Source organism: Puma concolor, chromosome D1, assembly GCF_028749965.1.
Source record: "Puma concolor isolate L17-30 chromosome D1, mPumCon1.1.hap2, whole genome shotgun sequence".
In the NCBI taxonomy this organism is placed as follows: domain Eukaryota; kingdom Metazoa; phylum Chordata; class Mammalia; order Carnivora; family Felidae; genus Puma; species Puma concolor.
This window is the reverse complement of record NC_141676.1, coordinates 89,844,173-89,856,784: the sequence shown is the minus strand read 5'-3', so window position 1 is coordinate 89,856,784 and position 12,612 is coordinate 89,844,173. Positions and strand designations below refer to the sequence as shown.

Sequence of the window (12,612 nt, the reverse complement as noted above, 5' to 3'; positions counted from 1 at the left end):
TCACCCTTCCTGCCCGGGGGAGCTGTGAGCAATGACCGATGTCAGAACGAGGGCTCAGAGCCCAGCTGACCGCTGCCCTGTGCCCCCTTCAGAATGCAATGCCACCTACCAGTTCACGTGCAAGAACAAGTTCTGCAAGCCCCTCTTCTGGGTGTGTGACAGTGTGAACGACTGCGGGGACAACAGTGATGAGCTGCAGTGCAGTGAGTGCTTGGTGCTTGGAAGGGTGGGGGAAGGGGGGTGTCAGTGCCTGTGGGGCCTCACTGCAACCTCAGCAGGGGGGCGGCGAACTGGTGCTGAGCGTGAGGCCCTGTCCCCAGGCTGCCCGGCTCAGACCTTCCAGTGTGGCAATGGGAAGTGCGTCCCACAGAACCAGCAGTGTGACGGGACAGACAACTGTGGAGATGGGTCCGATGAGGCCACATGTGACAGAGGTGAGACCTGGCCCAACCCACCTTGCTTTAGGGACTTTCCTCCTGGTGGGAGCTGCCATGAGCACACTCACATTCCAAGTTTCCAAAGTTTAATAAACACAAACCACCCTCTCTGTGAAGTGTGACGAGAAAGTATGTCAGCGGGGAGAGAATCTTCCAGAAGGTGGAGAACCTTTGGTGGGCCTGGAAGGATGTGGGCATGGGTGTGGATGGGTACCGCAGGCTTGATAAGGAGCATAAGGTGGATGGATCATCAGGCTTCTGGTTGGATGCTGCCATGGAACTGATTCCCTTCCCCTTGTTCTCCTCCTTGAGCAGTAACAACTGTTGCCTGCACCAAACACACCTATCGCTGCCGCAACGGTCTCTGTGTGAGCAAGAGCAACCCCGAGTGTGATGGGAAGAAGGACTGTAGTGATGGCTCAGATGAGAAGGATTGTGGTGAGCAGGGCCGCTGCATACAGTTGTGCAGGTTGTTCACTGTGCAAGGCACATACAGAGGTAGAAATCATGCCAGTGCCTCAGTCACCCATCTCTGCCTCTGTCTACCTGGGGGAAAGGATAACTTTGCTGACTGGCACAGAGGCACTGTCCCATGGGCCAGCTCTGATCCTGGAGGCAGGGCCCAGGGCAGCCAGCACATCAGTGCCTCTGTGGCAGAACTCGCATCCTGGCTGAAGTGTTGGGCTGGCCCCTGCTCTGTAGACCTGGCCCACAGTGCAGTGGCAAGTCCTGGGTTCCCCATCCTGCCTGGAGGAGGGGGGCACAGCTTACCAGAGCAGTCGGCAGGGTTTAGTCCCCACCCCAACCATGCTTCAATTTATAGCCTCATGTGTATTTCAGAGTCACTGGCCATAGGTTAAATCTGAGCACAGCTATAGCTGTTCTGTGACTTTGCATCGCCACCCCCCCCCCCCCCACTCTTCCCTCTGAGAGCTGTGTCCTTCAGCATTCAATGAGGACATCTAGGCAAATGACACTCAAATTAAATCTAAGCAAACCAGCAGGTCTCTCTGAAGGCCTCTAAATGCATTTGGGCAGGACTAAGGAGGTAGGAGCGTGAGGGTTTTGAGTTTGGGAGTGGGGAGGGGGGCTGGGAGGAAGTCAGTGGGTCTCTGAGGCTGGAAGATATTTGTAGAGGGTCCCACCAAAAGGCCACCACCCCACATGACCTCCCGTTGAGCCTGGCGTGTGGCCCCAGGGGCTGGTGCCCCGCCGTGACTTTCTGACCTTTGGGTTTTCTGCCCCTCCCAGACTGTGGGCTGCGGTCATTCACCAGGCAGTCTAGGGTCGTCGGGGGCAAGAATGCAGATGAAGGTGAGTGGCCCTGGCAGGTGAGCCTCCACGCCCTGGGCCAGGGCCACGTGTGCGGGGCTTCGATCATCTCTCCCAAATGGATGGTGTCAGCAGCTCACTGCTTCATCGACGACAAAGGATTCAAGTAAGCCCTGGGCGGGAGCCACTGAGCAGGAGCAGGGAGGCTTCCTCTTAGACCCTAAGAGGTTCTCCTCTGTTTTCTGGGCTTGGAAGCCCCCTGTGTGTGTAAGTCATGGCAGAGTGGATAGCACGGGGGCAGGGCCAGGACTGGGGGGGTGGGAGACACCCCGGGATGTCATAGTGGTAATAATAAAACTAACAGTTGTTGGGTACTCCCTTTCCATCAAGCAGTATCTAAGTGCTTCTTCTGCCAACCCAGTTGGGCAGGTCTGATTACGTCCCCATTTTACAGAAACAGAGGTTCAGAGAGGTAAGAACATTTGCTTGAGGTTGTGCAGTTATGAAGTGGCACAGTCAGACGAGAGCCCGAGTGTGTGGATTCCAAGGCTTGTACGGTTAGTCCGCACACAGGGACTCCTTGGGACCGGCTAGGACAAGCCTCACATTCACATTCCAGCTTTGTTTGCCCAGTGACCTTGGGCAAGTTATCCACGCCTGCTGGGCCTCAGGTGCTTTGGCAGCTTTGGTGACAGCATGAGTTCTTATCCTTGGAGTTCTGAGAATAGCATGCTCGTGTTCCTGAAACCTGGTACACACTGTGCTCCACACATTGGAGCCTCAGGTCCCTGGGCAGACTCCAGCCTGGCCCAGGAAAGCCTCTAAGGGAAGGGTCAGGCTGGCATCTCAGACCGGGGTAAGCAGAGCCACAGTCTGCAGACCAGAGGGTTGGCAGGAACAGGTGGTCTGCCCCGGGCCTCTGGCCACTGGCCGTAGGGAGTCTAGTGGGATGGCTTCCTCCTGGAGAAGCAGGCACAGGGGAGCAGACCTTGCAGGGAATCCCCGCCCTCAGGGCCTTCCTGCTGGGTGCATGCCCTTTGGACAGAGGCAGCTGTGTGAGAGGGTGACCGGACTGCCCTAGTCACCCTTCTGCGGGGCGGAGAGAAGAACCACTGTGCACTTTCTGGAGAGACAGTGCTAGGGCACCAAGTAGGCCCAAGGCACGGACGTTGAGCAACGTCAGGCAGGTGCACGTAGGCATGGGTGATGACATGGTCTGTAGGGGGCAGGGTCAGTGTGGCTGTCCCCAGGGCCTTGCTGAGCTGTCAGAGGGCAGCCTCGTCCCACCTGACTGTCCTCTTATTTTACCACACTTTCCTCCACCCTGGGCAGAAGAGATTTTGTTTCTTTTTGGAGTGATGGAAGCTTACTTACAAATATTGTAAAATAAGCTTTTTGTCTTGGGATACAGACAGGTTGCAAAGACAGAATGGAGTTCCTGCACACCCTAACGCAGTTGCCCTTGTTGTTAATGTGGTGCATCTGTCCCACACTGGTCCCTTCCGCTAACACCAGTGTGGGCTTTCCTGGTATCCCAGGGGTTTTATATCCTTTCTGGGGCAGGAGGTAGTCCAGGCTCCCACTTTGCATTCTGTTGTCCCATGCCCCCAGTCTCCGATCTAGGACAGTGGCTCAGTCTGTCTTTGTTTTTGAGATCTTGACGATCTGGAGGCCAGGCATCCTATGGAATGCCCCCATCTGGGTTTGTCTGCTGTTGTCATGATTACACTGGGCTTCTGAGTGTTTGGAAAGGATATCACATCTTGTCAGCAGGCACATGATATCAACATGACTTACCGATGGTAATGTTGATCTTTCTCATTTGTTTGAGATAGCACTTGCCGGGGTTCCTCACCATAAAGTATTTCCACCTTTATTATTAGGAAGTGAGCCAATTTGGAAGTCTTCTGTAAGGAAGATTTGTCCCTTCTTTTTCATTTATTTCTTCATCTACTTATATTCGTATGGATGCATGTATATTTACATTTTGGGTTGTAATCCAATGATACTACTTTGTTGCTCAAATTGTTCCAAATGTGACCATTGCGCTTTCTTTGAGGTTGGCTCCTGTGTCCTTTTGATCTGCCCTCGTTCTTTTGTTCTTTTGAGACACTTCCTTGCTTTCTGGTCCTACCAGGTGCTTGTCCGGGTCCAGCCCCGGAATTAGCCATTCCCTCAAGAAATGTTAGCAGGGAATAGTATTTAAAAAGTGAGACCAGGGTGCTTGGTGTCCTTAGTGATACCACAGTCCCACTGTTTCTAGACCCTCAGCAGGGTGAGCTAAGATATTCATGTACGGTCTTCGCTGAAGAGCTCACCCTGTGCCCTCTGTTACTTCTCCCTCTTTCTCTTATTTCCTCACTGAATTTCTCATTTCCTTGTCCTTCATCTTCTCTTGATTATCAGTCTGCCAGTTAATAGTGCACTTAATGCATTCAACACCCATTGTTATTAGCACTGGGAGACAACGATGAATAAGGTTTCCTCCCTGCACTTCCCAGGCTTCCCAGGCGAGGGGGATGACATACGGTACGCGTGCTTGTGCACACATGAATGTACATGCACGTGCACGCGGTAAGTGCTATGCAGCAACCAGGCACAGGTTACCTAGGCCGTGCGGGTGGGAGTTGAGAATTCTGCCCCAGGGCTGGGGAGGGAGACTTAGGAGTGCCTTTATGAGCAGGAGCATCTGATGTGAGTGTTGAAACGTGAGGGTGTTTGCAACTGGACAAGGTGACGCAGACCTTCCAGACAAAGGACAGGCGTGAGCAGAGGCAGGCGGGTGTGAAGTGTGCAAGGATCTGGAGTGTGGAGTGCAGTCACTCTGGACGCATTTCTGAGTTGGCAAGTGCTCGCTGAGCCTTACCATGGTTGAGAGGAGGCTACCTGGTTCGGTCCGTTCCATGACTTCTTAGCTGTGTGATCTTGGGCAAGTTACTTAGTCTCTCTGTGCCCGAGTCCTAAGCTTAAAATAGGCAGCCCTACATTGAAGGGCTGACTGGGGGGACGAAATGACTTGATGCGTTGGCACCGAGAAGAGTACTTGGCTTGGCCACCACCAGTGCCCTCCCAACCACACGGCCGTCACTGGGGCAGCTCAGTGGCTGCCCTTCACACCTTGTCTCTCGATGGCTGGTATGTGTGTGGACCTTCAACAGCTGGCGACTGAGTCTGCTCGTATAATCGAAGGCTGTCCTAGATGGAGGAATGTGGACTGGAGAGAAAAGACCAGTGTGGCTTTAGTTGGGGCTTAGCATGGACACAGGGGTGACAAGGGATGTCTATCAGGTGAGATGGCACTAGAGGGGAGGAGGATGACCCTCCCACTCTGCCCCCTCCCCTTACCCGTCCCATCCATTCAACCCCTGGCCCTTGCCTGCTAGACATCCCAGGCCTTCTCTACTCTTCCCCCCTCACATGACTGCTCCCTTGGCTCCCCAGCCTCGGTGACTACAGCCCCCTCTACCTCATCACCTTCTTCCTTCTTGGCACGCCTGTCTGTCTCTGCAATGTGAAGGTGGTCTTTCCAAAGAGCTGATCTGATCACATCACCCCCTTGCTTACATGCTTGCGATAACTCGCGGGATAAAGTGGAAATGGCGTAGCATGATCACCATGGCCGCATTCTCTGGTCCTGCCATCTCTCCAACCTCAGTCTCTGTCCTGCCCTTACACCTTCCATATATTCGATTTGGGGGGCTCCTGAGCACTGCAAACATTGGCTCTCGGTGACTGTGCTGCTTTCTCCCCCACCCGGAGGCCTTCACTAGCCAAGTCCTATATGATCTCCAAGGCCTTCTTCATGACCTGCTTCCTCTCCTGACTCACCTCTTCCCACCCCATGCTCTTCCACAGCCTGCTACCTGTTCCTCTGGAGGTCACCCATGCTGTGCTGTCATGGGTGGTTTTCGTGGCTCCCTCCCCAAGTACACAGTGGATTCAAGAGATCCTCTTGAAGACTGGATCTCATGCAATCTGGAACACCACAGATGGTTGGGAGAAAAAGTTAGAAAGGCAGAATTAATTCCTGGTTGGGGAGGTGAGGGCTGATTCGGCAGGTCTTGGAATCATCTTTGGCTGTTGGAAAGGATCTCACAAAAGCAGTTTTCAGGAAGTTCTCATCTGGCAAATTAAAGAGAGACCAGGAGCAAAAAGACCGGTTTGGAGGCCAGTGCTTCCGTCCGGGTGTGAGGTTCTGTAGGGAGGTGATGGCAGGAATGGAGAGAAGGGAAGGATGCCCAGGTCAGCAGAGAGCAGGGGAGCTGGGCTTCAGCCAGGGATGGGGGAGATGGTCAAGGAGGACTGTAATGTTCCGTGCCGGCCACAGCGAAGGTGCCTTGCCTGGACGTTTTAGGACTGACCGCTTCAGTAGCCTCTTGACTTTCCTGAGAGGTTAGAGAAGATGAGGCAGGTCTTCATGCTTTCCCCCCTCATGCAGATTTTCTATTTTAAAGATATATTTTTCTGGGGTGCCTGGGTGGCTCAGTTGGTGAAGCGTCGGACTCTTGATTTCAGCTCAGGTCATGATCTCACGGTTCGTGAGTTCAAGCCCTGTGTCGGGCTCTGCGCCGATGGTGTGGAGCCTGCTTGGGCTTCTTTCTCTCTCTCCCTCTCTCTCTGCCCCTCCCCCTTGTTCTCTTGCGTGTTCTCTCTCTTTCTCAAAATAAATAAACTTTAAAAAAAGAGTTATTTCCCCAATTTTTTATTTTGAAAATTTCTCAGACCTACAAAAAAGTTGCAACTACAATGAAAGAAAAAAATGACAGTGAACACTCTCATACCCTTTATCTGCAGTTGTTTTATTTCTCTGTCTTTACACGTGCACATGCTTTTCTGAACTCTCTCTGAGTTACGTGCAGCCTAACCATGATGACACCTCTCCCCTAAGTGCCTCAGCTCGTGTCTCCCAAGAACAGGGAGAGCCTCCCATATACCCACAATACAGGGATCACCTCCAGAAATGACAGTGTTGACATGGTACAAGTGGTGAGCACTTCCTCCATGTTCTAGGTGTCCCCCAGTGTCCCCCAATATTGTCTTTTGTGTTTTTTTTTTTTAATTTAAAATCTAGTCTAAGGTCATGCTTTGTATTAGTCCTTAGTTCTCTTTAGTCTCTCAATTCTAGAACAGTTTCCCCAAGCCTTTATTTTTTATTATTTTTTTATGGCATTTTATGTTTGAAAAGTCCAGGCCAGTTATTCTGTAGAATGTCTCTTAATTTGGATATTTTGATTATTTCTTCATGGTGAGAATTAGGTTAAGCTTCCCCCCTCACCCCCCGCCCCGAAAGCATTACACAGGTGATGTTGTGTCCTAGCCCATTGGCAGGAATGGCTGGGAGAACACTGATCAGCTGGTTAAGGTGGTGGTCATGGCTTTCTCCATTATAAATGTGCCTCCCCCACTTGGTTATGAGTGAGTAATCTTGGACGACACTTTGAATCCGTGTGAATGTCTTGTTCCCCAGCAATCTCCTACTCTCTGCCTTTATCATCCGTCGATGATTCTTGCTGGTGTTGGTTGTTGCTATGGTAGATGCAAAATGTGATTTCTTTATTGTATTGCTTCTTCTGTATTTGTTAGCTGGTGTCTTTCTGTAAAGAGTAGCTTTCCTCTGTCCTTATAAAATTTCAAAATTATTTTTTAGATTCAGGATGGACTCCTGGATTCCCCTCCCCCTTTTATATTATTCAGCACATACAGTACTTGAATCCTGTGGTTTACTTTGATGTTTGGATGATCCTAATACTGGCTTCATGATTGTGTAAACACTTACTTCTGGTGAAACAAAATGTTCCAAGGTCACTTGATGCCTTGCTTGCTTCAGACTTGAAATCGACCATTTCTCCAAGGAGACTTGGTTCCTTTTAATGGAGAAGGATATTTAGAAACCAAGTCCTGGGTGTGCTGGGAATGTCATTGCTTTGGAGCCTTTTTTAGGAAAAATTCTGAGCTCTTATTGCTACTTCTGATTGCTCTCCCTCCTCCCCGACTCCTTTTGTATCTCCCTTTTCCCACACTGGAAGTTGAGGCTCCCAGCAACATCAGTGTGTCCTCCTGAATTGTTCAGACGGCCAGTATGCATGATAGAGTTCAGAATTGCTACACCTGTCCCACGACCAACAGTAGACCTAGTAAATGAAGTTCAGTCTACTGAACAGTCTACTGAACCACTGTGTTAAAAAAAGTATTTCTGTTGAGTTCTGTGTTATTCCTTCTGTGAAAGATCAGATTGATGAGAAATGCATTTTTGGTAATCAGATTAAAAATGTCTTAAAAGAGAGAAACAAGGGGGTTATGGGGGCTGAGTGCCATGGCAGGAGACACCAGCGGTTTCGGCTGAGGGCTGCAGCCATGCAGAAGCCACAGTCCCCTCAACATCTGGGTGGTGGCAGTGGCTTTCCCTAGGTCAGTGCTCTGCTCAGGGTCGCTGTCCCCGCTCCTCTCCCAGGTACTCCGACCATACCCTGTGGACTGCCTTCCTGGGCCTGCATGACCAGAGCAAGCGCAGCGCCAGTGGGGTGCAGGAGCTCGGGCTCAAGCGCATCATCAGCCACCCTTACTTCAACGACTTCACCTTCGACTATGACATCGCACTGTTGGAGCTGGAACAGCCGGCCGAATACAGCAGCACCGTGCGGCCCATCTGCCTGCCGGAAGCCTCACACACCTTCCCCACCGGCAAGGCCATCTGGGTCACCGGCTGGGGCCACACCCAGGAGGGAGGTGAGCTGGCTGGGCTGGCCACGGGTGGGCTGCCCACCTGCCTCTGTCTGGCAGTGGGAGGTTGTCCCAAGGTGAAGTGGAGACTCGGCTCTGGCTCAGAGGCCTGGAGGTGCCTCTAAACTATCTGAGTGACCTTGGCAGTTGCTTAAACTCTGAGCCTGTTTCTTCACCTGTAAAATGAAGATAAAACACCTTCCAAGATGGTGCTCAGTGAATGTAAGAGCACTGTGGTGGGAGTCCTGTGTGCTGTAGAGGCAAGCTAGCTGTGCCCGTGTCAGGTCCTGTTGCAGGAGCCTGGCCTCCTCTGTCCTTCTGCCTCCATCCGAAGGCCCTGAGTTGGTAATTGTTATATTGAAAAAAATCAGTTATAACAGTACTACAGCACATTGCTAACAACCTGTAGAATAAAGAGAGGAAAAAGTAAACCCGACACTTGGCTCTCCTGCTATGATGACACCCCAGGGCCTCTCTGGTGCTTTCCGTGGGTCTTCCTGTTTTTCATTTCGCACACCTGTTCCCACAGCGAATGTCCGATCTCCTGTCACCTGTTGCCTGGCGTGTTTTACGTGTGTCGCCCAGTTACCCACAGGGCTGCACGATGTCCCCTCGCGTTGGTGTGGCATCAGTTCCTTGAACATTTGTCAGCCACGGGTATGGGGGCTGTGTCGGGAGATTTGCTACCGAGGTCTCTGGAATGGGGCCCTGCCCATGGCCCTGCAGGTGGGCGCAATGGCCCCCGGGTCAGCACTGCCCCCCCCCCGCTTCCCCCTCCCCCCCAGGCTCCAGCGCGCTGATCCTGCAGAAGGGCGAGATCCGCGTCATCAACCAGACGACATGTGAGAGTCTGCTCCCGCAGCAGATCACCCCACGCATGATGTGTGTGGGCTACCTCAGCGGCGGCGTGGACGCCTGCCAGGTGCGCGAGGGGCGGGGGCTGGCCTGGGGACGCGGCCCGGGCAGGGGGCAGGGGGCGGGGCCCGGGGCGGGGCGGGCATTCATCCGGCCCTGGTCTCCCCGCAGGGCGATTCCGGGGGCCCTCTGTCCAGCGTGGAGGCCGACGGGCGGATCTTCCAGGCCGGCGTGGTGAGCTGGGGTGAAGGCTGCGCTCAGAGGGACAAGCCCGGCGTGTACACGAGGCTCCCTGTATTTCGGGACTGGATTAAAGAGCAGACTGGGGTGTAGACGCAGGGGCCATCCGTTGGCCCCCCAACGTGCACACTTGCGGGCCAAGGACACGATCGCTAAATCCACCCCTGACTTGGGCCTCCCAGAAGCCAGACTGTGAACTGAATCCCCAGGACCTCTGGAGAGGGTGAATTGGCCTGGAGAGCCCCTCTCCTCCCTCAGCCTCCAAAGCAAGGATGCGAGGTGGGGAGGGAGGACACTGGTGGTGCCAAGGGGCGGAGACTTGAAGACACAGCCTCTCTCCTCCAGCCCCGAGCTGGGCTGAGGCTCTTTCCCAAAGATCCAAGTCCTCTGCCTCTCCTCCCCCTGCCTCTCTGATACAGGACTGCTAAGATGAGGCTGATAGGGCGCTGTGGACTCCTAGCTTCACACTCGAAGGAAACCCAGGCCAAAGGACCCTGGAAGACACACCTAAGATTTGAATTGTTTTTTATCAGCTCCTGGGCGGGGGGGGGGGGGGGGGGGGGGGGGGGGGGGGGGGGGGCGGAGCTCAGTGTGTGAGTTTGTGTGTATGAGTAAACTTTGTTTTTAGGTAAATATTTTTCTTCCTGGAGTTGATGGGCTCTCCTTCCTCCTTCCTCCTAACCCCAGCTGCAAGAAACTGGGTTTAAATTCCATTCAGCACAGACCCTGAAATCAGACCAAGAGCAGAGGTCAGCAAGGGGCTATGTTTTGCTTCTGAGAGCAGGGCCTGGTGCCCTGAAAGGTGGTGTATACGACAGAGAGGGGGCTAGGAGTGAGGTATGAGGTGGGAAGGGTTTGTGGCCCAACCTGGGCACCCTAGGAGAGGGAGGCGCTGTGTCCCCAGATGAAAAGAGGAAGTAGGGCTTTCCCTTAGGTGGGGAGGTGGTCAGATGAGGTGTGTGTATGCACGTGTGTGTGTGCGTGCTTGTACATGCAGACATGAGAGTGTGCATGAACTCGAGGCTGTCCAGTGTGGTCTGAGCGGGTGGTCCCTGAGCCTAGCAGAAGGGATGATGCCTTGCTTAAGGGTTCTCACATCTCCAGTGCACCTTCTTTGACTTTTACATACTTATTAATTTAAAATATTCTCTCTCTCCTTGCTTGGAGTGACACAGAGGGACAGCATCAGTGATCTAGGGAGGGCTTAGGGAGTTCCCGAAGGGACACTGGAGGACCTTCTGTATGCCAAGGCACTATACAAGCTGGGGCTGGGGGAAAGGAGGGTCCTAGGAAGAGAAATCAGATGGTCAGTGTCGTGAACAAAGACAGGGCAGTGTTTGCTCATCACCGTATGCCTGGCTTAGGCCTGGCTCCTAGAAGATGCTAATACCTATTTGTTAATATTGTTAATACCTATTTGTCTTTGCCCTCCATGAGTTTTGGGAACCAAAGGGAGGAAGATACAGTCTGGAGCGATCTGGACAGACTTCATGGAGGAGACGAGCTGCCCCTTGGATTTTAGCCTGAGTGTTTTACCCTTTGGAAGGAGGAGAGGTTTTGTCTTGACACCTGTGCAGGCATGCCTGTTGGGTTTTCCTTCTAGGGAAGGGAAAGAGCATCCATTTTTACCAACGTGCGACAGGTAGAGGAAAGAAGATGTTCTTGGAAGACCGCTGTGCAGGTGGTGCCAGGTTGTAAATAGCTGACATTCAGGGAGAGGCCTCACCTGTGCTCTGCTTCCCAAGTACGCATGCCCCTCAGGCCGCAGCCTTGGCTCAGCTATAGAAGTGGTTCCCTGCACAGTAGGGTTCGGGGAGGCCAGCCTGGCCTGTGCCAGACCACAGCATCCTCATTCTCCCACCATGGCCTAACATGGTCTTGCACACTCCTTCCCAGGGTCAGAAATGCAGGCAGGGTCATCAGAAGACTTCACTCTGCAAGTGCCTTTGTCCCCTAAGGGCCCAGTGTCTCTCTGTAACCCCCTGTTCCAGTTTACTGTGGTTCCTCAGCCCCACTGTTTTCCACCTGGGGAGTGGGTTAAAAATACTGGTAGGACTCCTCTCCAGGAGTCTCAGGGGCGGGAGGGTGGTACTGGGCACATCATCTATGAGTGTGTTCCCACAGTGTGACCCCTTTGCCGGGAGCAGCCACACCACCCGGGAAGGCTCATGCTGCACCCAGACCTCCTGCATCTGAAACTTTGGGGCAGGGCCCTGGAGTCTGTGTATTAGCAAGTGTTCCAGATGATTCTATGACCCTGAAGTTTGAGGGCCACCATTTTAGCAGGGTGTCCACGGGTAACAGCATCAGCCTCACCGAGTGCCCCCTGCCCAATGCCCAGGGCAGTGGTGTACAAGTATGTCCTCCACTCCTGCTGGGGTCTTAGTAACCTCAAACATTTGATGCCTGGAAGCTCGATGAAGTTGTCAGTTCTTTTCAAAAGACCGTGGAAGCAAATCCATTTACTCCTGACTGGAGATAAGAATGGCCTAAGAATCCTTAAGTAACGGGAAGTCAGACTCATCACTCTGAGGCTCCTTAGTCCACAGATCCATCTCTTTGGTTTCCTGCCAACTACCCTGACTCTCTATTGTTTTAGCCACCAATCAAAAACATTTGAACTAAAGCTTAGTGAATGGTTTAATTCAACTGCATGGGCCGGGAGTCTGATCCAGATGTAGATTCTGCAGAAATAACAGTACATTTGGATTACTTAGGATGGACTTTATTATAGACACGGAAAGGGCCCAGTTAGGAAGTTGGGGGAGACTCAGAGCCGCAGAACCCACAGGGCCAGGAGGGAAGTTGTGCAGCCATCAGGGGGCAGCACAGGATTTCCCTTCTGGGCTGCAGACCACCCAGAGGGGGCGGGGCATGTTACAGTCACAAGGGGCCTGTGTGCTGCCTTCTGGGGTTGCCTGAGGTGGGATAGGAAAGGACCCCAGGTCCAATGTTCTCAGAAGGCGGTCTTCCTGCTTTTCAGTTGGTGTTTAGTGCAATATAATTGGTGTCCTTTTTTAGGGTGAGTATCAAGAGGCCCCAGCACCAAGCCTTTCCTGGTTAGTCCTTCTGCCCCTTTGGTACCCCC

General features: G+C 52.9%; 1 protein-coding gene across 1 annotated transcript in view; it reads left to right on the top strand.

Annotated features, from left to right (window-relative positions):
- The window catches only part of ST14 (ST14 transmembrane serine protease matriptase), a 42,165-nt gene extending 32,094 nt beyond the window's left edge, over positions 1 to 10,071 (top strand). The window contains exons 13-19 of the mRNA XM_086678661.1: positions 93 to 203; positions 321 to 434; positions 753 to 875; positions 1,689 to 1,875; positions 8,161 to 8,435; positions 9,215 to 9,351; positions 9,456 to 10,071. Coding sequence (XP_086534787.1) covers positions 93 to 203; positions 321 to 434; positions 753 to 875; positions 1,689 to 1,875; positions 8,161 to 8,435; positions 9,215 to 9,351; positions 9,456 to 9,617 — 1,109 coding nt within the window. The 3' untranslated portion in view covers positions 9,618 to 10,071. The remainder of the gene's footprint in view (positions 1 to 92; positions 204 to 320; positions 435 to 752; positions 876 to 1,688; positions 1,876 to 8,160; positions 8,436 to 9,214; positions 9,352 to 9,455) is intronic.
- The last annotated feature ends 2,541 nt before the right edge of the window (positions 10,072 to 12,612 follow it).